The 26,844-nt window shown below is 38.3% G+C and overlaps 3 protein-coding genes across 6 annotated transcripts; all 3 read right to left on the bottom strand.

The window, feature by feature from the left end:
- Window positions 1-8,083: 8,083 nt before the first annotated feature.
- On the bottom strand, window positions 8,084-9,727 carry LOC108867895 (zinc finger CCCH domain-containing protein 62-like). Its single transcript, XM_018649701.2, has 4 exons — window positions 9,596-9,727; window positions 9,277-9,375; window positions 9,065-9,179; window positions 8,084-8,918 (listed from the first exon to the last, which is right to left on the bottom strand). The coding sequence occupies exons 1-4, from the start codon at window positions 9,665-9,667 to the stop codon at window positions 8,869-8,871; spliced, it is 336 nt and encodes a 111-aa protein (XP_018505217.2). The 5' UTR covers window positions 9,668-9,727; the 3' UTR covers window positions 8,084-8,868.
- Window positions 9,728-13,457: 3,730 nt separating this feature from the next.
- On the bottom strand, window positions 13,458-17,775 carry LOC103956501 (CDPK-related kinase 5-like). Its single transcript, XM_009368500.3, has 11 exons — window positions 16,899-17,775; window positions 16,273-16,403; window positions 16,129-16,170; window positions 15,885-15,993; window positions 15,543-15,621; window positions 15,139-15,435; window positions 14,948-15,060; window positions 14,648-14,755; window positions 14,508-14,570; window positions 14,245-14,412; window positions 13,458-14,027 (listed from the first exon to the last, which is right to left on the bottom strand). The coding sequence occupies exons 1-11, from the start codon at window positions 17,454-17,456 to the stop codon at window positions 13,887-13,889; spliced, it is 1,809 nt and encodes a 602-aa protein (XP_009366775.1). The 5' UTR covers window positions 17,457-17,775; the 3' UTR covers window positions 13,458-13,886.
- Window positions 17,776-23,054: 5,279 nt separating this feature from the next.
- On the bottom strand, window positions 23,055-26,572 carry LOC103956504 (phosphoglycerate mutase-like protein 4). 4 transcript variants are annotated; one of them, XM_009368502.2, is made up of 7 exons: window positions 26,321-26,567; window positions 26,138-26,216; window positions 25,135-25,185; window positions 24,880-24,990; window positions 24,371-24,502; window positions 23,856-23,931; window positions 23,055-23,499 (listed from the first exon to the last, which is right to left on the bottom strand). In XM_009368502.2, exons 1-7 carry the CDS (start codon window positions 26,545-26,547, stop codon window positions 23,276-23,278), a joined length of 900 nt encoding a protein of 299 aa, XP_009366777.2. In that variant the 5' UTR covers window positions 26,548-26,567; the 3' UTR covers window positions 23,055-23,275. The 4 variants fall into 4 exon arrangements, with proteins under 4 accessions (XP_009366777.2, XP_018505223.2, XP_009366779.2 ...); XM_018649707.2 differs by having other exon boundaries at window positions 26,286-26,557; XM_009368504.3 differs by having other exon boundaries at window positions 26,394-26,555.
- Window positions 26,573-26,844: the final 272 nt, after the last annotated feature.

Below are 26,844 nucleotides of genomic sequence, written 5' to 3'. Positions count from 1 at the left end.
TCTGAACAAGCATAACCTCGAGCCTAGCCTTCTCACCCTTTAGTTGCTCATTCTCCTCAAGCAGACCAACACGGACGTGTTGCAGCTCATCCACTTCCTTCTTCTGATTTTCGTTGATCTTTAGTGCACCTTGGAGTTTCAACACTTAGGGTTCAAACCTATTGACGACTTTCTTGAAGTGGATCACTTGATTATAAGCAGCAATCAACTATTCATCCTTTGCATAAGCAGCAAAACGAAGATCAGAAACGGCACGTTTAAGATCTTGAATATAAGGTATGTAATATCCAATCTCCTTCTCTGCACTTTCATACTTAACTAGGATCGCGTTAAGCCTAGTCTTCAAGTCAATGATATCCGGGCGAGCAGTCTCAAACTACAAAGAAGTGGGGCAAAGATATTAGGACCCTTCAAAACGACTAGCTCATTTTCCAACCTTTTGATCTTTTCAGCTGAAGAATAAGCTTCAGCTGTTATAGTCTTTGTCATCTCTTTGGCAGCATTGGTATCCTTTTGGTCAAGAAGCATAGACTCAGCTACCAAAATCGTCATTTTCTACATCATAGCAAGCAAAACAGTTCTTTTATATTGGGTCATATGCTTCGCAAAGGAGTTTGGGCAATTAACCTTTCTAACACTATCAACAAGCTTGGCACACGCGTCTATGTCTTCAAGTAGATCTGGCTTCAAAAGCACACAGATCTCAACAGCCTCTCTAAAAATAGGCTTGGTGGATTTCTCACAACTGCCCACGCAAGCAGTTATCTCTTTCTCAGTAGGCGAACTAGTCTCAGCGGCAAGAAGAATAGGCCTTAGTGCCACTTTGACAGCATAGTCCACCTTATCGCTCTTCATAATAGTAAGCTTCTCCGAATGAGAACCAGACTTAGCTCTGAATGTATGTCTTGGCACATATTTCAACACCGGGGGCACGACGGAACCTATACGTTGAGCAATCCTATTAACAATCATACTAGCTACTTTCAATATGGCAGATGTCATCGGATCATATCTAGCGGCCTTATCTTTCTTCCCCTTAGAAAAAGTCAAGTCAATCACAAGCCTATGGACACTAGGCGGACTCTCACGAGCAGCGAATGAAGCCTTCGACTTTTTCTCAGCCGGCATCTCTTAAGCAGGTGGGGAAGATCTCTTCTTTCCATCTTCATTCACAGCAGGTTCCACAACAGCGATTGGAAGAGCTAATGCCTCTGCCTTGATCTGCTTTATCTCTTTTCTCGAGGGCAGCCCACATTTCTTCTAACGAAGAGGACTAAACAGCTAACGCCATTCATGGTATACAGCGAGGATACCGAAAGCAACATGCACCTTCTTTATATTTGGAGAAGTCTTGGGAGTTAAGCTGAATTCTGAATCTACATAAACAGAAGAGGATAATCAACAAATCAGATAGCAGCTCAACAAAAGCACAAAAAACAGTCTACTTACCGGTGATGAAAATTGTCGGAATGCACAACTTAGAGGAAAAATCAGACTCCCACTCTCCACTTATCTTCAAAGTTTCCTTGGCCCAATCATGATCTCCCTTGCTCGAATGATCGAAGAGCCTATAGCAGGATCACAGCTGCCCAACTCCATCAATATGGCCTATGTCAAAGAAGTACCAAAATTTGTTGACGGTCGATCCAAGTCAAAGAATTGGCTTAGATTGAGTAATCCCACCATGAACCTGCATTTGAAGAACATTGAGCGGGGGCACACTTCATAGAGCAAAGCATTTCTTGGAAGAAACGCAACATGGAAAAAGTAAATCCCAACACGAAGTAATAGGGGTGAAACTTGATGGCTCTCCAAGCCTTACTACGTGATTCACGACTACTACCCTGATTGACACACTTCACATGGACCCCAGACGGAATGGCATGCTTATATGATTCAGGGAAATCTTTGAACGAGTCATCGGAGCTCATTTTGTAGTGAAAACCCTTGAAGTAGCCCACTTTACTCAAAGTCCCGCCTTGACGATACAACGGCGGCACACCATCATCGCTCTTGTGGCTTGAAGAAGACATGCTCGAATAAATTCTACAAAGATGAAAGGAATGATCATTAGACGGCTACACAAAAAAAAATTGCATCAGGCCCACAATCTAAGGACAGCAGTAAAGAGAGTCTGGCTCGCACTGGCTCTCATCTCTTTCTCGGCCCAACAAGGCCAGGTAGCCTAGCGCTTCAGGCGCTGCCATTCTCTCAGCCCAAAGGCCTCGCTTCCGAATCTAAAAGGAGGGGGCTGGCACCTTTGCGCTTCTCTTTTTCTCTATTATCTCTCTCGCATGGGCCCAAGCCCAACGACCCAAAGATCAGTGCCTCACAGCCCACTAGCCTTAGCCCAAGCCAAGTGGTCCCTAGCCCATGCCAGCTGAATCTAAGCCGAGCATCAGTTCATATTCGCGGCCCACACCGCTACACCCAAACATTGGCTCGCACCGAGCTGCTACCGCACCAAGTCGATAACAGCCACCCACGATAGCAATGTAATGATCCAAAATTTCTAATTCGGAAGCTAATTACTAAGATAGGCCACAAATTCATTTTCTTAGCAAATTTCACTAAAAGATTAATCTTAGGTATTTTATTATGGCTGCATCTAACCTTCTCGTTAGACTGCCTACGTATCCTACTAAGAGATCAAGCCATTCGTAGTTCACATTATGCTTCCAAAACAATATACTAAATTTTCATCATGATCCAACAATTGGATCTCCGCCAATGAAGAATTCAAGTGGCGATCGACGTTTTATTTTACGGACTTACAAATCCAATTTGGGAAGATTTGTGTATCGAATTCCCGACCCGTAAGTTCCCAAGGTCCTCAAATATTATGAATTATAATGTCTCAAAGAGTAGAACAAACTTTATACCTGCGGCTAAGTCCAATTTGACCTGAAAAAGCTCCAAATTGACTTGAACCCACCAAAAACCCTAAGGTAAGTGTTCTTCGATTCGACCTCCTCAGTGTTCCAACCACCCCAACAACCAGTTGAATCTTGTTCCTGGATCTAAGGGAGTTGATTAAGGGTGGTGGGTGGTGAAACTCGTCGGATCAGAGGAATCACCGTCGAACCCCCATGAAGCCGTGCGTCTTCCTTCATGAATTTAGGCCCTAAACCCCTCAATCTAGGGCTGAAATGATAGAGGAAAGGTTATGGAAGAGATTGCAGGTGAAGGTGGGGTGAAAATCGTCTGAAAAATGGCTGAGAATCCTCCGGAATTTCACTGGTTCAAAATCGGGTTGTCGTGGGTGCACGGGTCGACGAGATGGGGGTTTCTTCCTTCCTCCCCCTTTATTTCTCATTTTTGTCCCCTTTCCCATTAACTGATTAGGCCAAAAACCAAGCCCTTCCTTCGTCCTCCTTCCCACTTAGTGGGAGTTTAATTTATTTAATAACTTTAGTTTAGTAACACGACTTCAAATGTCTGTAACTATACCGTTATAATCCGGACTCGCAAACGGTTTTTGCCTATGAGCTCGTAGGGTTAAGCTGTATCCAAATATGTCAAGAAATACGATAACACATATGAGGATAAAATACGTCCTCATAAACTTACATTTCATCAACGAGGGACATTTTCATCATTTTACTTCCCAAAAAAATAAAATTCCCACATAATTGTATATTTTAAATTTTCAGGGTATTACAAGCAGCCATGTTGTGGCCTTCCCAGCTAAATTTTAAGCCCCAAGGCTCCAAAAATTTACGAAGACAAGGAAAAATTAAAATTTTCTTACCTTGGTGTGGCGTGAAGATGAAGAAAGCAACGAAAGACGGTCCTTTACACGGGCAAGTGTAAAAGATTGCTAGGGAAGGGGTAACAAATATGCTCTAGCTTTCTCTCTCTTGTAGGGTAAAATAAATTGCTCTGTAAAGTTCATTTAATCATCTACTTAAGGTAGACTTAAATAGACTTTGGAAATAGCCCACTTTACTCAAAGACCCACCTTGACGATACAACGGCCGCACACCACCAACGCTCTTGTGGATTGAAGATGACATGCTCAAAGAAATTCTACAAAGATGCAAGGAATGATCATCAGACGGTTGCACAAAATAAATAAATAAAAAATAAAATAAAAAAATTGCATCAAGCCCCACAGTCCAGGATAGCAGTCAAGGGAGCCCAGCTCGCACTGGCTCCCATCTCTCTCTCGGCCCAACACGCCAGGTAGCCCAGCGCACCTAGAGACCCAGCACGCCAAGCAGCCTAACACGCCAAGTGCTGCCATTCTTTCAGCCCAAAGGCCTCGCGGCAAAATCTAAAATGAGGGGCTAACACCTCTGCGCCTCTCTCTTTCTCTCCTATCTCTCGCACACAGGCCCAAGCCCAATGGCCCAAAGATTAGCGCCTCACAACCCACCAGCCTTGGCCTAAGCCAAGTGGTCCCTAGCCCATGCCAGCCGAATCCAAGTTGAGCACTAGCTCATCTTCGCTGCCCACGCCACTACACCCAGACCTTGGCTCGCGCTGAGCTGCTGTCACACTAAGTCGACAACAACCACCCACTGCAAAAGCCATACCGTGGCATTCCCAGCTACTTTTTCACACATCGTCGACCCTTGTCGAGCCAAATTTTAAGCCCCAAGGCTCCAAAAAATTACAAAGACAAGGAAAAATTAAATTTTCTTACCTTGGTGCGGCGTGAAGATGAAGACAGCAACGAAGGACGGTCATTTGCATAGGCAAGTGTAAAAGATTGCTAGGGGAAGGGGAACAAATATGCTCTAACTTTCTCTTTCTTGTAGGGTAGAATAAATTGCTCGCTGAAGTTGATTTAATCATCTACTTAAGGTAAACTTAAATAGACTTTGGAAGTGATTTATTTCCCTCTCCTAAAAGGATCTAATGTCCAATTAATGTGGAAATCTACATCAAAATAGGAAACAATCTTATATTTCCTAAAGCAAGGGAAGATCTTTACACCTTGCTGCCATTTTCTGCGAGTAGCCCAATAGGTGTGAGGGCATTTGTGGAGTCAAAAATAATCAAGAAAATTATAGAGGTGACATGTGGACTTTTGGGTGAAAATGACAAAATTACCCTCGAGACACATCGAGATTCCCACACACATGCAGCGAACAATAACGGTTCAATCAAGGAAGAGTCAAAAGTGATCAAAATGGTATTCAAATCCCTCCTTTCACTCCTCATCAAATCCTTATTCAAAAGGTAACTCCTAATTTTCCTATTTAATTTAGGATTAATTGCCATGTTAAGTGTAAGATATTATTTCACATAATATCTTGCAATTATTCACACAAATTCATCATATATGGCCAGCCACTATTCTCCAAATAGGGTCGGCCACTCTCCTATAAATAGCTTATTCTACCACTAAAAAGCGAAGTCATTTGCTACCCACAAACTCTTAAACACATTTTTTTCAGAATTCTAACTTTGGCATCGGAGATTCTTTAGCCAAAGCCCCCCTCCCTCATTTATCGTGGGTGCATGAGGCTTTTTGCCTTAATTTTAGGTGTTATTATTTTGCAATTGCATTTTAGTCAAAGGAGAAGACGGTGGAAATTTGCATCCACAACGCCAACATGAAGTTATCATGTAACATTTTCAAACTATGAAACCTCATTGTGGACGATGTAATTAGGATTTTATAGCTTATAATGTTGTTTTGAGTACGATTTATGAATGACATATATTACCATTTAACTTTTTAATGTCATTTTTGTCTATACATTTTTTTACGATTATTATTAAGATTCATGAGTTTAAAATTCTAGGTCCACCATGTGGGAAAATGATCATTGCCGGATCCTTATTCTGGGAATCCTAAGGATTCGTGATCGGGATCATCAATCATACATCGTGAGGTTAGAAATCATTTTAAAATTTAAAATTTAAAATTAATTGTAAATAGTACATAACAAAAACTGACCGTACGATGTACGATAAACGATCGCGATCACAAAATTCTTATGATCTTCAGGAAAAGAATCCGGTGAGGATCCTTTTCCCACCATATGATGCTAATGAAGTGACGGTTTTCTTTCTTGGTACAAATTGAATGATGGATTCCGATTGAAATATTGGGTGGATCCGTTGTCGACTAGATGCAAAATTATGCATTTTGTATGCGTGGCAAGGATACGATTCATATGAATGATGTAGTTGAAAAGGCCCGGAATTGGAAAAGGTCGGGGGGCCTACTAGGCTGCGGACCTGGTTGCACGCACAATATTGGGACGTCGTGTCCCAACTAGGGACACAAATTCTTGGTTTTGCTTTTCCTAAAGTTTCTTGGATGCTTTAGAAACGAAAAGAAATAGGAAGCAAACGGTGGTTTGAATCAGTATTTTGTAATGTACCACCGAATCTGATGAGGTAAAATAAATGCTAGAGGTGGGGACGGGTTTGGTTTACCGCGTCTGAGTAGTTAAAATTGGCCTAACATTTCACGGACTAAACGGTCGATGTGAGTCGGTTGTGGTGGGTGGTGGTGGCGGCATTACATAGGAGAAGATGGTTGAAGTGGGTGCGGCATTTTGCAAGAGATCGGGTACTAAACTATAGTGAACCCAGCAATGATATGGGGTCTCATCTTCGTCTGGATGGGCCTCATCTTCGGACGAAAGACTAATGGATGATTCAGGAAAGCAATTTATATAAACTGATTTACTGTTACGTAATGTTTTAATTCAATAATAGAATGTTATGTATTGAAAAACTTACACATATTATTGTTATCGAATGATAGCTACAATAGCAGTGAATTCATTTCATGTCAATCTTTCTCAAAGAGAGAGAGTACAAAAAGTATTGATTTCTAACTATTGATGCATGTGAAGCTACCAACACATCAACAATCATGATTGGCCATACACGTTGAACTGCCACACTTCCATTGATGCAGTCGCTAATATATAAGTGAACGAGAGTTGTGTTACGAGGAGTTTGATTCATGATCGTTGATGCACGTCTGCCTGCAATACATTTTCATTCATGATTTGTGACCATTGATGCATGTAGAGTACACAATACATTAATGTAGGATATATTTCTTAGAATAGCAATCATTTAGCAGGACTCGTGAGAAATTAAAGCTAATTGGACGTGGCGCGACCAGGGTTAGAAAATATTAGTATTTAAGTTTACTTTAATGTTTGGTTTTCTGAGCTTAGCCCATTAGCATTAGGGTTTCAGTTTCGTAGGATTGGGGTTGGTTTATTATAAATAGCATGCTTGTTATTTAGTCAATAATAAGTTAGTCATGATGTAACTTTCTATGAATTTTGTAGCCGTTTCAGCATTCTTGATTGTTTAATAATATTACTATTATTTTGTAGTCTTGTTCATTGAGCACTATAATATTCAACTATCTTCAGTTTCAAGCCCGTCAATTGAGCACTATCGTGACTCATGGCAGCAGCACACCAGACATGCCTTGTTAGTCAACACCCTCCTATCCTCTCACCGTCGTCTTCCGTTAATTCATATTTAGCGAAAGATAAACATCATGCTTCATGAACACTCATCTAGCAACAGTTAAAATAATAACCAACCAACCAACCACAATTGTAAAGAAGATTTTCAATCTAGCAATAGTGACTCTCACAACTATAATTAAGAAGAGTTTTGTTCAAAACCACGAAGCAGTTGGTTCGAGACTTTGGGAATGAAGAAAAACGTAATGCTATATCAACTTCTAAGGAAACAAACGTTAAATTTATCTCCTTACGCCCACACAGCAATCCCAGATATTATCATGCCATGGTTCGCTCTACAAACATTAGAATGTGGATTTTAAGGAACGCACAGCATGAAGGAAACATAATACCTTACTCAAGTACATGGAATACAAGCGGCATGCACTGACAAGATATCATTTGAAACTGATAAGAAAAGGAGAACAAAGAGTTCCGTTTCTTTTTTCTGAAAACGTTTAACAAGAAAAGGTTTTGGATTTTTTGAGCGTGGTGGCAAAGGCAGTACTTTTGGTTCAAGTATAAAACTGAGCGCGGATAGGTACATACATTCACGACACACATGATACATCAATGAAAAACAGTCTAATAGTTATATGAAAACTATTATAGATTGAAGTTTGAGAAACATTCCTGACATGTATAAGCAGTGACACTTAATTATTATATCCACAAAAGGATGCGGCTGCAGTTTCAACTAGCAGAGTGATTATGAACAGATCATCATCAAAGGAAAATGAGATACTAAATGAAACGTTGCGAGTTGAAACTAATTCCATCAGTTGAGTATGTAGTAGGTGCATGTCATCTGTGCCCTGTCCTCTGGTATTAGTAACACAGCGAGAACAATTAAGGCAGCATACAGATCTTCAGTAATAACATCCTACTGTAGAATAGAGCAAACTCTATACCTCCATTGCCCCTATTCTCAGCTCCGGAAGTATACAGACGAAATGGCCTACCAACATTCACTCCAGATAAGTGATTCCAATCCTCGAGATTGTATATGTAACCATGGAATCTATAATTGCTGTTATAAAACCTATGAAATTGTGAGGCAGGTTCAATAAATGCATCAAAATGAGTTGTCACAGGATATCTCAACATGGTTGAAATGGAGCCCATGACATGACCGAGAGACTGGAAAGGTGCGCTCCTGTGTTGATATTCTAGAAGAGATTGGTGAGGAAATGGAAGGACAGCCTGAGAATGAAGAGCTGGATCTCTATCAATATTTGGGCGAGCTGATTTCTGATGCCTTCTAAAACGTAGGGAGGCTTTACTTGTCATCTGCTTTGATGGCAGGCCTGCTTGATGTTGAGATAAACTATTATGCTTGGCAGATCCACGGGATCGGGATGTCCCTTGGAGTCTATCAAAATGCTTTCCCTTTTCTGATTCATTGTTCTTTCTAATTTGGTTTGGTCTGGTAGAATGTGATTTTTTCTGTACACTTCACACCTGATCATATAACATAACCATGGTGTAAGAATCTCCATCTAAAACAACGAAATACATAAACAATCCTTCACAGCTGGAGCAGGAGTATGATTGAGGATGTAAAAGAAGTAACACGCAAGAAAACTGCTTCCATTCTTCCTAAATACCTCTATTTTCAGTCAATTTCCTTGATTTTTTCATTGCTCTAACACGCCTTGCTGCTTCACCTCGTCTGTGCTTCTCAGCAAGCACTTGTGATCTTTCAGCTTCTTCACTCCAACTCTAAACGGTGGACAAGAAAACATGCAACCAACCAATACCTTAATACCGCAGACCAGTTAATGCTAAATGAATAAATAAGACATCATATTACAGCTACCTGTCTAAACGTTCTCAATTTGTAGAGGTTACGACCCTTCACAAGCAAAGGAAATAGTGGACACAGCTTCTTTATTCCCCTGATCCATAGCACTTCCACCTTGCACATCAGGAACATGGATCGGTTAAAAGAGTCAGAACTAGCTACGCAGTACACTACGATATATGACAGGGTTATTTGAAAGCAAATTATCACTTCTCACTGACAACCGTTCTCTTAACTTTTATGCATGAACCTAGAATATTGCCAACTTCGAACGTGTATACTCAAAATCGACTTTAATTACGACCAGAAGACAACCTAAAACTTCAAGCCTCACCGTAAATGTAGGTTGTTGTTTGTCAGCACTATAGCTTTCTTTGCCAGCAACAGTTTTCTTCCCTAGAACCATTCCATGCCTTGTCACTTTGTCAAACCTGTTTGAAACCAAATGCTTGAATTACACCACCGAAAGAATTGATGACCGAGCATCACATGACAAAGCTTTCAAATTAAAAGAACCCGGATAAGTGGTATATATATATATATATACACACAGGCCCTTTAAGGGAAGGGATCCTTATTTTTCAAAAAAAAAATGAGGACACTCTCTTGACCATTAGATTTGACTTTAATGAAATTCTGTGGCTGAGATTAAATCACAGGCCACAAAATCTCAACTACAGGATTTCAATAAAGCCAAATCTAACGGTTAAGAGGATATCCCTTTTTTTTTTTGAAAAATGAGGATCCCATCCCTTAACAGTTTCTTGTGTGTGTGTGTGTATTTTCATAACTGTTTGGATAAAGTGTGCTTTTACATCATGTCATGCTTCCACTTTATGACTATAAGTATTATTACAGAAGTTTTAACGAAAAATTCGCGGTACTTTTTACTTTAACGAAAACTACATTTTTACACAAAAAGTCAATCCTGGTACTATTCACTTTACCCTTTATTTTGTCCTTATCATTAAAACTCAAAATTTTCAAGCCCTTTTTATTAGTTTTCCTTATTATTTAAGGATGTTAAGATTTATGAAATTATGATGGCATGATATACATATTTTTATCTGCTTATCATGCATGCTTACACCCGGTAATTATAGTACTCGTCCGAATCAAGACCAACTTCACATGTAGGTTCACATTGCACTGTTACGCTCAATATGGATTCATTGTAGGTGTCAACCTGTACTACGTTTGCAATAGGCAACTAGGACTTGTACATGATGCGCTTAGCCAGCTTTATGTGTATAGGAACTTGAACGTAGATATTAGAGCATCTCCAACGGAAACTTAAATAGAGTCTCTAAATATAAAAACAAAAGACTTCCAATGAAATCGGAATAGAAATCCTTAAAGTATCTTAATATGTAGGAAGATGAATACCTCAAATAAATCTTCAAATATAAAGACCGTATATAGAGATTCTAAGAGTGGTCCCATGTTGATTTTGAGTGGAAAATAAACCCACTCACGTGGGAATACTGCACCTTTTGTTTTTTTCCTGGCTTTTTGAACCCACCCATGCTATGCGGGCATGCTGATTCTCTTTCGGGTTTTTTTGCAACTTCAACTTCCCAACGATAAATACAGGTCGTTGGTTTTTATCAACGCCTAGAATACTCCAATGAAATGAACAATAATTTTTTAATATTGTAATTCTTATATTTAGGAATTTTACTATAATGGCTCTCTCATTTGAGATAATATTCTTTTAAGAACATAAAAATTCTTTTTAAGTCTCTAAATGAGTCCTCAAAGATGGTGGTCTCATTGGAAATGCTCTTACACTCAGCCTATTCCATATAGTTACTTTCTGCATGGGCTTGTTTGTTTGCATAATTATGATAAGCATACTATTTTGTAGAGTTGAGATGTTGTGTTTATCGTACATTTGAATATTAGGATTCTACGGTAATTAAGTGTCATACTATTACATAATATGATATGAGCAAAGCATGTTATATTTTATTGCTGATATATTGTGGTTTACCATATAATTGGAAATAATTGTTTTAAACCGTATTTGATTTTCATACTTAAACATAGTATGATTTGGAAACTATATATATGGGTTCACAACGAGGGGATATTATGTTGAGAAAAACAAAGATTTTATTAAATCCTTATTTACATATGGTCTAATATTCTAGTAGATTAAATGTTGGATTTTTACCTGTGTATGGGTTCGAAACTACCTGCTCCCCTTAATTATTGTACCCTCCCCCATCACCTTCAAATAATAAAATTTAAAAATAAAAAATAAAAAAACTTATTCTTTCCCACTCACACTTTCTGTTTTGCACACCTCCAGGACTTAATAGTTGGACTTCTATGGCGAGCAAAATATCTTTGGTGGTTCTGACATCCATTCCAGTAAATGTAGGAATTTAATTGGGTAAAGTATAAAAAACTACCTCAACTATTGGGGTCACGACAATTTCATACCTCATCTTTTAAAATTGACAATGTTATACCGCATCTTACAAATTTGTGACAATGTTATACCGCATCTTATGAATTTGTGACAATGTCATACCTCTGTCAATTTTTCTGTTAAGTGCTGACGTGGCAAAAGACAGGGACCACTCACTAATCCAGCTAGATTAAAAAATAATTAAATATATTTTTAATAATTCTAAGGGTGCGGCATCCCCTTTCTCCTCTCCTCCTTCTTCTTCTCCTTCTCCTCCTCCCTTCTTCTTCCTTCTTCTGGTGTTTTTTTTTTTTTTTTTTTTTTTTGTTTTTCCTCCTCCTCTTCTTCCTCCTTCTCCTTTTGTTGGGGGGGGGGAGGTTTCAATTTCTTTTTTTTTTTTTTTTATCCTCCTCCTCTTCTTCCTCCTTCTCTTCTTCGGTTCCTCCTCCTTCTCCTGGGGGGGGGAGGGGGTTGGTTTTCAATTTTTTTTTTCTTTTTTTTCCTCCTCCTCTTCTTCCTCCTCTTCTTCGGCTTCTCCCTTTTCCTGGGGGGGGGGGGGGGGGGGGCGGCGGGAGAGGAGGGGGGTGGGTTTCAAATTTTTTTTTTTTTTTTTTTTCCTCCTCCTCTTCTCCTCCTTCTCCTAGGGGAGGGGGACGGGTGGGTTGGGTTTTCAATTTTTTTTTTTTCCTCCTCTTCTTCCTCCTTCTTCTAGGGGTGGGTGGGGTTGGGTTTTCAAATTTTTTTTTTTTTTTTTTTTTTTTGTTGTGTTAAAGATTAAGCAGAAGAAGATGAAGATAGGAAGAGAGAAGGGGGAGGGAAGAAACACGACTAATGTTTTTTTTTTTTTTTTTTTACTTTTATTTATTATTTAAATATTTTTTTTAGTTTTTAATAATATTTTATTAATTTTTTAATAGAAAGTGGTCCCAATCTCTTGCCACGTCAGCACTTAACAGAAAAATTGACGGAAGTATGACATTGTCACAAATTCGTAAGATGAGGTATGACATTGTCAATTTTAAAAGATAAGCTATGAAACTGCCGTGACTCCAATAGTTGAGGTAGCTTTTTGTACTTTACCCAATTTAATTCTAGTAGCTGTGTAATATCCATCCTACCTAGGATGGGAATATTCTTACTTTTACTGCACTATTAGCTATTGTCTAACAATTACATACTTTATAATATGGGTATATCCCATACCTCACATTCTCACCCTTAGTTTAAATATTTCTAGTTTCGGTTTTAATTTGTTCACATTTTCACTTAACTATTTCATAATATGGCTCCATCACCTTACATGTGTCGGGCAGCATGTCTTGACTCCGGTGTCCACCAAAATATCCGGGTCGAGATGTGTCAGTTGATGCAAGCGAATCTTGCACTACCATACATAAAATTAAAAAAAATAAAAACATACGATCACGCACTCATGCATAGAAAATTGTCACCGCTTAGTACATCTCATTGATTCTAAACTTATTTGAAAGTACTTTTAAAATATCTAAAAACGCTTTCAAATCACCCAAAGCATTTTTGCACATGTTTGATAATAAAAAGAAGTTACAAGTGATTTTTAAAGGGTCAGGCATGTATTGTATGCTTCTGTCACGAACCACTTCAAGCGTTGTTCCGAAAGCACCTGAAATTTTTTTATTAAAAAACCTCAATATGCTTCTAATAGAAGCACTTTTACTACAAGTGTTTTGAACATCAATGCTTTTTAAAGAAGCAATTCTAAACGAGCTCATTATGTCAAATTGAAAAAGAAATTGGCAAGTTAAACAAAAAGATATGATGCTCATTAAATAGTAGTATTAAGAGGAGAGATGCTACAACATAATTGAGGGCATGTCCCGCCAGTCTAATGTCAGAAACATCGAAGAGTGATCGTTTTAGTAAACAAGTTGAGAACTATTCTAATCTGCAACTGAACACACTATACTAATACTACAGATTTACAGTGGAAAAACACGACTGAATGCTTCATCTAGCGAACGCAAAGGTGTCATATCTCTCCAGTCCCAAGTGTACACACAATGCCGCAGCTTCATCAAATGATGATTCGCTTCGGTTATATATTGCAGCTGCAAAATATAGAGTATTTGCATCCAGAAAATTTCTCAACCACCTCCAAGACCATTGTTTTATCGGTCAAGAGTCAAGACAGCACCGGCAAATCTATACTTGATGGATCTTATCAAAACTTTTATTGAGCTTTTGGTACAGCTCGGTTAGAAACTCCATGCAACAATTTGACAAATCCAAGGAAACTTAGCTTTCCATCAGTGTGCCTAATCCAATCATGAAGAACCGCATGAACTGGGACGGAAGGGCTGAGGCCAAGTTCCTGAAACACATGCACATAATGCCCCGTATCAGTATATGCATATCAGTGGACAGAAAATTTTATACTAAAACGAAGAATTTAATGTTTTTTTCAAGCTCGTAACCACTACTATGAAGGGGAGAAGTGAATCAGTGGATACAGAAAGCAATTGGATGGTAGGAACAATCAGTCAACTAAAGATTGAAGAAAGGCACAATTATCATGCATCCACACATACCGAAGCCAGTTCCTCAATAACAATAGCCCTGTTGCCATCCTTCTCAAAAATTTCGTAGGCCCAACGAGCATGTTGCTCCCACCGATCAACAGCCTCAAGTTGGTGCACACTGAGTGCAGCTGCACAAAATTCCTCAAAATCCATCCTTCTGTATTGCAACGCATTAAGCTGCCAAGGAGAAGAAATATAACATTCTAATAAGAATTAAGAATGTACCAAATGCAATAACCTTCCACATCGATTACAAGCGTCGAGGCACCTACCGATGCTAGAAAATCAGCAATTCGCGCCTCCTTCATTGCATCAGTTGCATTTTTCATCAATGCCTGACAACATTAAAAAGTTCAGGAACATGACTAACCATAGGTTGTTTAAAGAGTAAATAATTTTGAAGGAAACCCACCGTTTTAATATTTTCTAAGCTTATTGTGCCATTTTTGTTTGGTTCCAACAGCGCAAACTGCTCCTTCAAATAAGAAAGCTCATCCACAGTCAATGTCTTGGAAAGAGCCTGCCAAAATGCCAATGTTGAGGGAACCAAATAAGCTACTAGAAATTAGTAAACAAAGAGGAAATACAAAAATAAACAAGCAACCAATGCAGAGAAAAAGGGTGGCAAGAAAAAATGTGAAGGAATAATAGCCTCTGCTAGTCACCAGAACAATATTAGTATTCTCAATTGAAAATGGCACCATAAACGCACCCTTAAAGCAGCTTTTCGGAGAGGTGATGAACGCATATAGACCTTCATGAGTTTGAATATTAATATATCCAGAGGAACTTTAATATCATTAGAATTTTTAAGCCATGGATGACCTGCAAGAGAAAGTAGTGAGTGAAAATTTGGAGAAGTAACCATGATCAAGCAATTTTCAGAGTGAATAAGGCACTTACATAGGGCTTGAGCAGCAGTCATTCTTTTCCGTGGATCTTTATTCAACAGGCGCTTGACAAAATCTCTTGCCTCTGTGGACAGAGATGGCCAAGGTAGTTCGTCAAAACTTGGATCAGCTTTTAGAACAGCCCGAAAAATGCCAGACTCAGTTCGAGCCCAAAATGGACGGCTTCCACACAAAAGAATGTATGCAATCACGCCTACACTCCAGACATCAGCCTCTGTAGCGTAAGACCTATGTAGAACTTCAGGGGCTACATAGTACGCACTACCAACAATGTCATTAAGCCTCTCGTCTGCAATGTTATTCAACAATATGAAACTATTGGACAAAGTTTTAGAGCTATAAAAAAGCAAGTAGTACAGTACAGATTATGTTTATGTTGAAGAACTGTCAACCAACCCGGTTTGACAAAATCTGACAATCCAAAGTCTATAGCCTTCAACCGTGAATCTTCATCCTTTGACGTAAACAGAAAATTCTGATCCAGAAATTAAGTACTTAGATAAGTATACATAAATGAAAAGATAGCAAAGTTACAACACCCAAATGCTTGACCCAAAAAATGCAGTTATGCTTTTTACTAGAGCTAGCAATCTAGATAAAATGAACAAAAGGGAGGCAACTGCATGAAATGATATCTTCTCCCTTTTAAATGTAAACATCTACCACATATTAGTGACCTTTCGTTAGTGATGCATCACATAAACCTTAATTCAATCCTGAGGACAACATATATCCTACCTCAGGTTTAAGATCCCGATGCACCACACCTTGGAGGTGGCAAAACGCAACCACATTTAATATCTGTGTCATAACGGTCCTTGCATCATCTTCTGTGTATTTCCCACCCCTGCAGAAAGGAATAAGAATATACTTAATATGGCAGCAGTTGTTGTCGAACTAATTCCCAGTCCATCAAGAACAACCAAATCATAACACATTCAAGATACTCGTGCTGAAATCTAACAGGCACCAAAAGAAATACCTGGCAAGTATCCTATCCAGGAGCTCCCCTCCTTCACATAATCTAAAAAAACACGAAAATTGAACAAAAGAAGTCCGTAAGAAAGAAGTTAAGAAAATCTTACAGAAGAACATGTACAAGCAAAATGCAGGGATCAGGACTTACTCCATTACAATGTAGACATTTTCCTGGTCTTCATACGCATCATAAAATTTCACTAGATTGTCATGTCCACTTAAAGCTCTCAATATCTTCACTTCCCTTCTCACATCCTCAATGGCAATGGCAGTAGTCATCTACCAACAAAAACAAAAAACAGAATCAGCAAATACGATGAGAATACAATCCAAAAATACAAAACCCATAAAACAAAGCATAGAAAGGTACTAGAATAAACCCAACTGCCAAAGTCCAAAGCAACATAAGTTGCTTCCAGAAGAAGGTAAAACTAGCAATCCAGAGACAAACTAAATCATTTCACCAATTCATAGTTAGACCGCAATCGAAAGTAGGAAGGACTAAATGTCAACCTACTCATCAACAAAAGATTATTCTTGCAAATCAATATGCATCTCTCTTGTCTAGAAAGCATAACAATTACGCAACCGAATCGCTTCTTTGCTTCCTTTCATTCAAGTGTCTGCCTACAGATCCAATTCAAATAATGACAACGTAAAGTATGAAGGGCCCGTATCGATCACAAATGCCACTGATCATCAAATTCCATACAACCCACTAAAATTCACAGCTCAATTGGTCAGTAAATCCATTCAAACTAAGAAATTGCAAACCTTGGCTTTGGGGATGACTTTAACAGCGGCCTGTTGGCCCTTGAGCTCGCCCTTCTTGAACGTAGCTTTGCAAGTGTACCCAAAATGCCCTCGCCCAACCTCTTCTCCCATCTCATACTTGTTCCCAAAATGCTTGGAGAATCCGAAGCTCTTATCCAGGCCGTTGACGCCCTCCGCCTCGCCGCCCTCCGGTATCGCCGCCTCGTTTGGCTTCACAGACCCGTGCCTCCTAGCCAAAACCGCCCTTATATGTTTCGCCGGGGACGGCGGCGGGAAAGGCCTCTTGAAGAACCGCTTCGGGGTCGAGTTCGAGCTCACATTCGCCGGAGATCTCGCCGGAGACTTCTTGGAGAAGAAGTAGTGTGCCGGGCTGGGGCTGTAGAATGGGAAAAACGGAGACTTCTTGACGTTCTCCTCCTCAGCCTTCTCATCTCTACGGTTTTTTCCATTTCCGGCGGCGTTCGGCGGCGGAACGGAGCTCTCCTTGGTTGGTGGGGAATCGGATTGCGGCGAGAAAGTGTGCGAGTTTAGGGAGGGTTTGGAGGTGCAGAGACCCATTTGGTAATCGGAGATTCCTCCCTAAACAGACCGAGCCTGGGGATTTCAATTCCCGATTCCGGAGGTCAGAGCATCGCGTTTGGGTATCGGATTTCCGGATCAAAATTTTCAAAAACCCGCGAGACTTTCCGAAATTCTCAAGAATATATAAGCAAAAAGAAATTATTTTTCTTGTTTTTGAAAGGATTCGGAATTTTAAATTTGAATTTCTGGGAATTGGGATTTGTCTCCGGCAATTGAGAAGAAGAAGAGAGGTGGATAGGAAGCCATAGACAAAGCGATAAAAGGGAAAACGACGATGCGTTCGCTTTTATTTTATTTTATAATTTGTATTCAACAACTCAAATTTATTAATTGGAGCAAGTTAGTACTGGTACTCATTTTAACTTGTACGAAGCCTCAGATTCGATTTTCTCAAATTCGAATCATATTTTTATTAGTTTATTATGAAGTTTAATCCAGTTCGTGCATCATTTTAATGTAAATAACATCATTTCGTTCAAAAATATATTATACGGGTAAATTTTTCTTCATATATCAACACATTATCAGATCAAAATGCTACTAGTAATAACTCATTTCATGTAAACCTTACTTATAAACAAAAGTTTTCTTTTTAAGTAACTTCCCTCCTCTCTCTCTTAACATAATGAAAAAAATAAATAAATATTTTAAATGAAATCGGTTATTTAACTAATTAATTAATTATTTAACTAATTAATTAATTACGGATTAAGCTTCGTATTAAATAGTTGTTACTTGTTAGCTTCTGTTGGAGCAAAAACAAGTGGAGTGGTCCAGCCTGTGGGTGAACGGAACACGTGGCGTGCGATGGGAGGGTTGTTGGTTTAGCGGTTAATTCAATAGTTAATTACGATTTTGCGGTGCCGTTTGTTAGGGCAAGCGACGGAAATGATTGCGAAGTCTCTTGATTTACGCTATCCGAAAGACAAAAGACGAAGTGGACGTTTTGATCCGGGTGGGCGCTGTTCCGCGGTCGTCCGAAACAGAAACGCCCTCCAAAGTCAAAACTGCTTCGTTTTTTTGGTTGCCTTTCTTCTTGGACAAGATAATTAGGGATGGACGTCGGTGGATTGGTCGTATTAGACTTCAATTAGTTGGCCAATCTAACCCATCCAAATTACTCTTAGGCAGTAAGGATTGGGTGGGCTCCACGGGTTAAGTTTGATTGGTTTTTTACTTATTCCTAGTGTAAGCATGAGAGACCAATAATCAATCCTTACGTTGAACTAAGCCTAATTTATGTGAATTTTCATCTACATTAAAAGGGTTGTGAGTTAGCTAAACCCCACAATAGGCTAGCAATAATGTGGTTCAAATTCGCTTTTAGCGATAATCGAACCTAAAATCTCTTACTTGCAGGTAAAGAGGAGTACTACCGCAAAACTAAGTGGCCTAATTCATATGAATTTGATGTTGTTATATCACTACATGTTACTAATATATAAATTTCACTATTTAAATCAAGCATTAATAAACAAGTACATTTAAAAGTTACTACATTCATGTATAAATTTATTCAATGTACATATATTTTTCAGAATTATTGTTATTTAGGTGGAAGGTGATGACCTAGGGTCAGACATGAAATAACATTAACTAAGCGGGGGAAAATCGTCACTCAACTGTATTTATAAATAGCAAATCAATTGATTTTTAGTTTTAGTATATTTTAAATTTGTATACACCCTTTATATTGCATAACAAGCTAAGGTGCATGCATGATAGTCCTAATTTTCATTAGATGATGCATTAATATACAAAATGACATTTTCAATTGCACATAAATCTGTTCTTGATCACTAAGAAACGCTTGATCACTTACCATTAGATTTAATATCAAAAACAGAGAATAAATATGTGTTTTTAGTATTTTAATCTCAAAACCTTGATATCGAATATGAGTGTGAGTGACCATAAATTCGTTGATCATCAGGTGACAATGAATTTTTAGTCATTAAACAATGAATTCTTAGTAACCAAGTGATAAGAGAGCGAGATGTTTCCGAGATGAACGGATGGGCAAGTTATGAGAATAGTACAATAAGAAGCTTGCTAACCAAGAAAAGGAATAGTAGTGGAGCCCTAGTGGATTTCTCCTCTCTCTCGCTTTAGCTGGGAAGTGTTGAATTTGGACTTTGGGGCGGTTTCGAATTCACGTGAATCGGCAGCAATAATTAATGATGCTTTCATGTTATATATGACTTCAAACGTAAATAAATTTAATTATCCCAGAATAATTTTTTTGATGTACGCTAGAGTGGTCTATGCTGAAATTTATTTATACTACAAAAACGGAGATTTGAACAAGAAATTTCGGATGCAAGGATTAATATTCTTAAGCAACTAATTAAACTACAACAGTTTGTCAAATTTTAATTTAATAATTTAATAAACTTGTAAAACTCTTAGGGGCCAATTGCCCCCCACTTACAATGTCAGACCTAATTCCAAAATCTAACAACATTCATGCTTCATGATATTGCTACGCACCAAACACTCTGGTCATGATTCAGCCCCCCACTAAAATATATATAAGTTACAACATTGCATTTTGTCAAAATATATTAGGATGTGAAAAGCAAAATCTTGCAACAGCTTATGACGGTAGGTTCTTTCTCATATTGTTAATAACCTCAACTTTCTTCAACATTTTTTGTTTATTGCTATAAAAAATATCAAAGAAGGACAAATCAAACACAGAACTTTGAATGTGACTAGGTGCTCTTATATATCTCTCCCACTACTTCCTTTCCTCAATTTTCCGTTATTTCTCCAGCAACTAAGATCATCCACGTGTGTGGAATTATGACTAGGATTTACGAATCACTTAAACCTGCAATCTCAATGCATGAAGCCATGAACCAGCTGCCTTTCATTGGATTGGCGCCAAATGGAAGGGGATGCATGCATGGCTAGCTCATGCATCCAATTTTTCCAATGGGCATATATACATACACTGTACCATGTTTTAGGCTGCCAATAATAATATCCATTTTTTGGTTTAAGTTTACCATGTGGATGTGGGTGGTGCCGGACTCGTTGGACAAAACATTAAAAAAAATCGCTAAAAACCTGAGAACATGATGCATGTGAGAGTAAATTAATAAAATTTTGTTTTAAGGGTTGACCATCACAATGTATCATCATTCACATAATCAACGATGTTGGCACTTTGGGTAAAGTCGGAAAACGATCTTGTAGCTTATGCAGAAGTCAAAAAGAAAAGGAAAGCAAAATTAAACTACTTAACACTAATATTAGTCTATATTAGGTTGATAATAACGGAATAAGTTAACAGTATATACTTTCTTTGTTGACTTGTTTTGCACAATTTAAAAATGAGAGGCCGGAATAAAACCAACCTAATTTAAAACGAGAGGCTTGAATAAACCCAAGCTAAAACCAAAGTGAACCAATTCAAGTTGATTTTCTTCAATTAGTCAAAATCAAACCAAACCAAATCAATCATATGTATCAAACAGTGGCATATGAGGCAGCCCCACGCAACGCATGGCGCGCATGCTTACCTTGCCAATGAAATCATAAGCATAAGAAAACATAGAAAATTATCATTGCTATTGAATCATTTTCCATCCATCTTTTCTTGTGGTCAATTTGTTCCATCATGATGCTTTCAGATTCGGATGTTCTTTTGCTATGTATAATCAAATTATTTTTATGGTCAAAATCATGTCGGTTCAAGGATATGTTTGTTGAGAATGTGAATCTCACATCTGAGAATTCCAACTTTTTTGTAATATTGAATAATGTCCTTTCTATTTGCAATTAATATCCATTGTTTATGAACTAACACATGAATATTGGCATATGCTATTGGCACCGTTCTAGCGGCTAGGCAGTTGGTCACCATCCCGATTAATCCCTAAGTGTTTGAATATTAAGAAAGTAAACCTAGATTTGCTTAGACATCCACCTAAACCCCCCTAGGCACCCGTCTAGGTTGCGACTCTCACTTAAACAGAAAATTGATAACTTTCATTTTGCATTTTATTTTGTCAGTAAAATGTAAGAGACTTTTTAAATACTTGGATGAACACTCATTACATGCTTGTTCCCCATGTTTTCAATATGTTATAACACTTTATAATCTATATGTCATTTTATTATTCAATTGATATATCACAGACAATTATGTGTTTTTTTAAGTATAAATGGGCATTTATTTACACAATGTATAATAAATTTACTTAAATCCGCCTAGTCTGCCTAGGCCCCAGTTCACCGTCCGACTAGTGTTTAACGTCTTTTAGAACCTTGGCTACAGGTGGATTGTCTTGATGGTTTGGGTATTTCTCTTCAACTCACTAGTCTTGATTTCAAATCCCCTCCCTCCCATTAGTGTAGAATATCGTTTCTACAATTCTACTAGTCTAAAAGAAGAAAACAAATTATGGTTTTAACTTTTGTTTAAGTTTCAAATTTAATGCTGAGAAAAACAAATTTGTAAATCCCGCCTTAGGGCTCATTTTATAATCATTTAGCTTTTATTTTTATTTTTTTATTCTTTTTTCTTAGAGATAAAAAGAAAATACATGCTTGAAATGAGGAATAAAGAAGGGTGGAAGGATGGCGGTGGGAAACGAGTGAAAAATGAAGGAGAATGTACTAATCCATATACATTTCTTCTACATCACTCTCATTACCATTTTTCTATGTATTCTCGTTCATCCTTGTCCCATATAATTCCCTCATTTGTAGCAACAAAAACAAACATAAAATGGTCTTCAAACGAAACCCTTAACGTAACCATATGTTTGTAGACTCCAGAGGTTGGATGATAATTTCAGGTCCACTGCCCATTTTAAGTTGAACCCAGCAATCTTGACCTGGGTCCTCCTATATTTTGATGATCATGACTCAGTAAGGTTTGCATGCCTCTTCTCAATAGTCGGTCAGAAAACGTTGTAAATGACCTTCTTGGCCAGTGACAACCACCTCACACCAACTTCACATTTCCATAAACCCAGCATTAAATTACCCAAAACTAACAGCACAAAGCAATTATAACGAGCGCTGCAGCCTACCACAGCTTCTATTCCAATAAGCACAAGCATCCAAAGGAATTTTGCACCTCAGAACAGGACTCCATTCCAATTGGAGAAATAATTTCGTATCGGGCTCCGGGTATCGAATACTCTGCATTTTCAATTGTTAGATCTATGAAACCAAGATCCAAGTGTTAAAAACGCCGATTTTCGTTGATGTTGGAATGCATAGACTGCATTGGAGGATTTTCTACACGGGGATTCTTGGCTTTAGATACCTAGTCGACTGATCAATGACCAAGATACAGCGAAAAATTCCGGTGTATAATGCACCGGGGCATAATAGAATTTCGATGAAGTGGTTATATGAAGTACAACCTCAGTGCCATATCTTGCGCTTGGACTTCTTCCAATCCAAGAAAGGTGGTGTTGAGTGGTAGGTGCTGGCGTCGCTGGGTCAGCAATGTTCAACTTGTGTTTTTTTGGGTGCTTCATGCATGTGGTAGGTCTGGTCAAGGATTCTACAACTTGCATTCTGCTTGTGATTTGTGAAAGTTGGCAACTTAAATGAAGATGCAAGCAATGTGCAACATAGCCAAGAATCATATCAATCAATTCAATACAACATATTGTTATCGTTCGATTGTAAAAACATACAAGCGGCTTTAATCTAGGCCGCCTTAATACGATTATTCAGCATCAGCTAAACGAAATTGTTACTGAATAGTGACTAGGTAGTTCTAGCATTCAATTGATTACTACAAATTGCGAGAGCACCTGAAACACGGACTAACCAGATTTTTCGTCCCCACCGAAATTTGATTGCAGAAAATCTGTTTGGTTAAGATGACTAACATCACCCGAGGATTTTACGGCCCATTTGTTGTCATCGTACAAGTGAAATATGTGGATTGATGTATTGGCTACTTTGCCAATAGACTTGCCATTTGGGCAACCTTTCTTGAGGAGTGTTCTGATGACCCCCCCATGAGTGGCCACAACTACTCGCTCTCCTGCAATTGAAACAGACCACGATATAAGCATTCAAATTGTTATTTGTGTTGCCCTTGATCTAAATTGGCATTTGTTGTTGCAGCTTAGTTATAAATTGAAAGGCAAAACCTGTCTCAATTGCATTAGAATAGTTTATACAAAAATATATTGATCTAAAAATGGTCATTCCACTCTACGACCTGTGTCACATTCAACAAAGAACTCGTTAGTTTTTCTCAAGGACTCGTGATCTCAAAATGAAAAAAATGCATATTGGATCATTCAGTTCACAAACTAACTAAAATTTTATTAAAATATTTTGAAAATTCCATAGCACTAAAGATACAAATGAGAAATCCCCCTTGTGCTACCGTACCTTTGTGTTTATTGCCAATTCGCTGCAATGAAGATGTGCAGCGTCGATGAAGTTGATCAAGACTTTCTCCACCCCCCTGCATTTGTAGAATAGTGAAATAAACATAAACTTGTATTGTGATGTCCAAAGCTAAAATTAATGCCCCTGAGCAGAATAATTTTAGGGTATCCATTATCATAATTACATGTTGGCTGATTTTTCACTCGTTTTAACCATGATATCACATGCTATCTGACAATAGCCATTACCATGAAAAAACAGTAGAGTCCGTAGATATAGATTATCAATTAGACATCTATTGCATGATTACGCACGAAAGAACAATACTAATACCGCAATCTTATATCTTACAAGTACCCTCTTTCTCCAACCCAAACCAGAGACTAGAACATCAACCTCAGTCGGGTGTGAAGACAGGCAGTACTCTTGTAATGCGGATGTTAGATTACATATAAAATTCAAAGAAGTACCAACTGTTATAGTACTTAGGCCCAAAGTACTAGAAGATTGCTTACTGGGATCTCTTGACATGTCTCACGAGATAAAAAGGCCTGGTGAGCCTGAGGTTTAAGTTTTGCAAGTTCATGGTAAACAAGTCCTTGAAGATCACCTAAATGCCTTTCTCGTAAATCAGGATCTGTTACAACCTGAAATTTTACCCAATAGTCTTTACATATGATATACCGAAAAGAAAAAAATAATTTCTCTAATCCAAATTATGCATTTGGCTTCATATTAATAAATTGATTTATCCAATTCCAATTTTCGGTGGCATGTATTAGATGAGTTGATTACCAAGACTTTGACTCCATAATTTTACTTTACTTATTGCCAATCCACAGTAAATTTATATTTATATCATGCAGCTTCCAATTTCATTTCTGTTTGTTTTTCTAGTTTAGAGAATCAAGAAAACACTTGGTGGCACTATCTACATTATTTGTTATTGCAATAAAAACCGGTACTATCTTTTATGGAATATACTTCAATAGATGCAACAGGGAGGTAAAAAAAGATTATCTACCGTTAGCCCACCACACTTGGATGCAATTATCTGTGCAGTCTCATAAGCTCGACTCAGGTCAGAAGAATATACGAGGGAGATTTTGGGATCCTTGGATAATCTATTACCCACCTTCAGGGTGCAAACAAAAACTTTGTCAGAGATTAACAAGTAAAAGGTATGGCTTAAAACCGTCAGTGTGTGTTCCTCAAAAAATGGGGACCCTTCCCTTAAAGATTCTGTGTGTACATACAATATATATAGTTCGTAACTTACTGCAGCTGCTTGCTGCCTCCCAGCACCGTTTAACTCAACATCCAAATGACCCTGCCCAACATGAATTTAGCTTTTAGAAAAGAAGGGTAAAACACTAATAATCCAGGAAATTTACCCACGTCTCACTTTGGTCATCCAATTCAGATCACAATGTCCCGGAACTTCATTTGATATCTCCAAATGACACTTGGCATAATTGCTGTTATCCTTCCCATATAAAACAAAGACGTGACAGGCATCTGGCCATTTTTAAGGGGTATTTCTGTTTTCTACAGGAACCATGAGAAGAAAATAATAATGAAAAAGAATTGGAGGTTCTTAGAATTGCTGGACACTCTTTCTAGGGAATTTATTTTAGCTACTGTAGCATCCCAAGCTTGGCGGCTGCCGTGGCAGCCACCCCCAAAGTCAGTGTTCACTGATCGACCTGCACTTGATATTTTTTTTCTCTTAAAAAGAGCAAAGTAGTGTCTTCCATTCTCCCGCAGTTCCTTCGGTGTAACATAAATGCCTCTAAGAAAGAGCAGTGCATGTGATGCGTGACCATTTTTGACAGGAAAGATAACCGAAGTCATGCCAAGGGACACCTTAAATCATTTTACTGAAGTTCAATGGAATTAAGCGACCCATTTCGAAATTTTAGGAACTAAACACAAACATCGGTCAAAGTTCAGAGGAAAATGTTCATTAACCGCGAGGTCAATTACATGGTCACGAAGCAGCGGAAAATGTTTGTTGGGGATAAAACAACAACACTACAATCCCATAACAATTTCCGATAGAATACTACACAATGCATCACTTGTAACCTTACATACCATTTTCATTCTTTTAAGAACTACTTGCTTAACAAGTTCAATATTATCGCAGATTCGCAGAGTAAACAAGCCGCGAAATTTGGGATATTAACATAAAATTTTAGATTGTGCTATGAGCTGACCTAAATCATGCACCTCTACTCATCAAACTAACAAAACGACGTAGTTTAAGTAAAAAAGAGGACCTGTATTCTACGGTCAGCGTTCCAGGCCGTTTCGCCGTGGCGAACTACGATGATCTCCGCGTAATCCGAACTCAAACAGCTGCATTGAATTCACAGGATTAACAATTAATCAAATTGAATCCAAAGCTTTCATTTTTCAACTTATTACTTTTTCCAGCAATCGAAGATTCGATATATACAAACCCCAATTGACGAACCATGCGATTGGAAGGAAACGGAGGATAGAGGTGCAAGGAGAATGAGAGGGAGATCGGACCTGGAATCGGCGTCCGCCATGGATGAATCGGGAACTGACACCGCCGCCGTGGTTGACTACTCGGCCGTACTGAGCCAATGCTGAGCTGCGAGCTCCGTGAGGCGCGAGGGGGTTGAGTAAGAGTGAGAAAATTTAGAGTGCTCATTTCTTTCATTAATTTTCAGGATCCGAAAAGAATTGAAAGGCAAGAAGACAAGAAATCTAATTTTTGTCGCAGGCCTTGATTTTCCCACCAAATAATGTGCTGCCCGCCAAGTGAAATTTAATAATTGCTAATTGGGCTAAGCCCAAAAGGAGACGCTATAATATGAACAGAAATGGGCTTTTATTGGGCTAAACTATTTGTTTGGTCCTTGTATTAGTGAAATGTGGCTTTGATTTTATTTATTTATTTAGAGAAATATCACTTTGAGTTACGTAAAAACAATCATTTCGTTTTTAGTTTTGTTTT

Source organism: the organism of the source record quoted next, unplaced genomic scaffold (assembly GCF_019419815.1).
Source record: "Pyrus x bretschneideri cultivar Hongxiangsu unplaced genomic scaffold, Pyrus_bretschneideri_v1 Contig59, whole genome shotgun sequence".
Taxonomy (NCBI): Eukaryota; Viridiplantae; Streptophyta; class Magnoliopsida; order Rosales; family Rosaceae; genus Pyrus; species Pyrus x bretschneideri.
The sequence above is the reverse complement of the archived record's forward strand: the minus strand, read 5'-3'. Positions and strand labels throughout refer to the sequence as shown.

Coding starts and splice junctions, on each gene's coding strand:
- LOC103956504 (XM_009368502.2), bottom strand. CDS start 26,547: ATGAAAGAAATGAGCACTCTAAATTTTCTCACTCTTACTCAACCCCCT. Junction 23,932..24,370: donor AGACATGTCAAGAGATCCCA/GTAAGCAATCTT, acceptor CTACAAATGCAG/GGGGGTGGAGAAAGTCTTGA. Junction 23,500..23,855: donor AATTGGCAATAAACACAAAG/GTACGGTAGCAC, acceptor TTTCAATTGCAG/GAGAGCGAGTAGTTGTGGCC.
- LOC103956501 (XM_009368500.3), bottom strand. CDS start 17,456: ATGGGTCTCTGCACCTCCAAACCCTCCCTAAACTCGCACACTTTCTCG. Junction 14,756..14,947: donor TCCGAAAAGCTGCTTTAAGG/GTGCGTTTATGG, acceptor GCATTTTGGCAG/GCTCTTTCCAAGACATTGAC. Junction 14,028..14,244: donor TTATTGAGGAACTGGCTTCG/GTATGTGTGGAT, acceptor CATGTGTTTCAG/GAACTTGGCCTCAGCCCTTC.
- LOC108867895 (XM_018649701.2), bottom strand. CDS start 9,667: ATGGTTCTAGGGAAGAAAACTGTTGCTGGCAAAGAAAGCTATAGTGCT. Junction 9,376..9,595: donor AACAACAACCTACATTTACG/GTGAGGCTTGAA, acceptor CTGATGTGCAAG/GTGGAAGTGCTATGGATCAG. Junction 9,180..9,276: donor AATTGAGAACGTTTAGACAG/GTAGCTGTAATA, acceptor TCCACCGTTTAG/AGTTGGAGTGAAGAAGCTGA.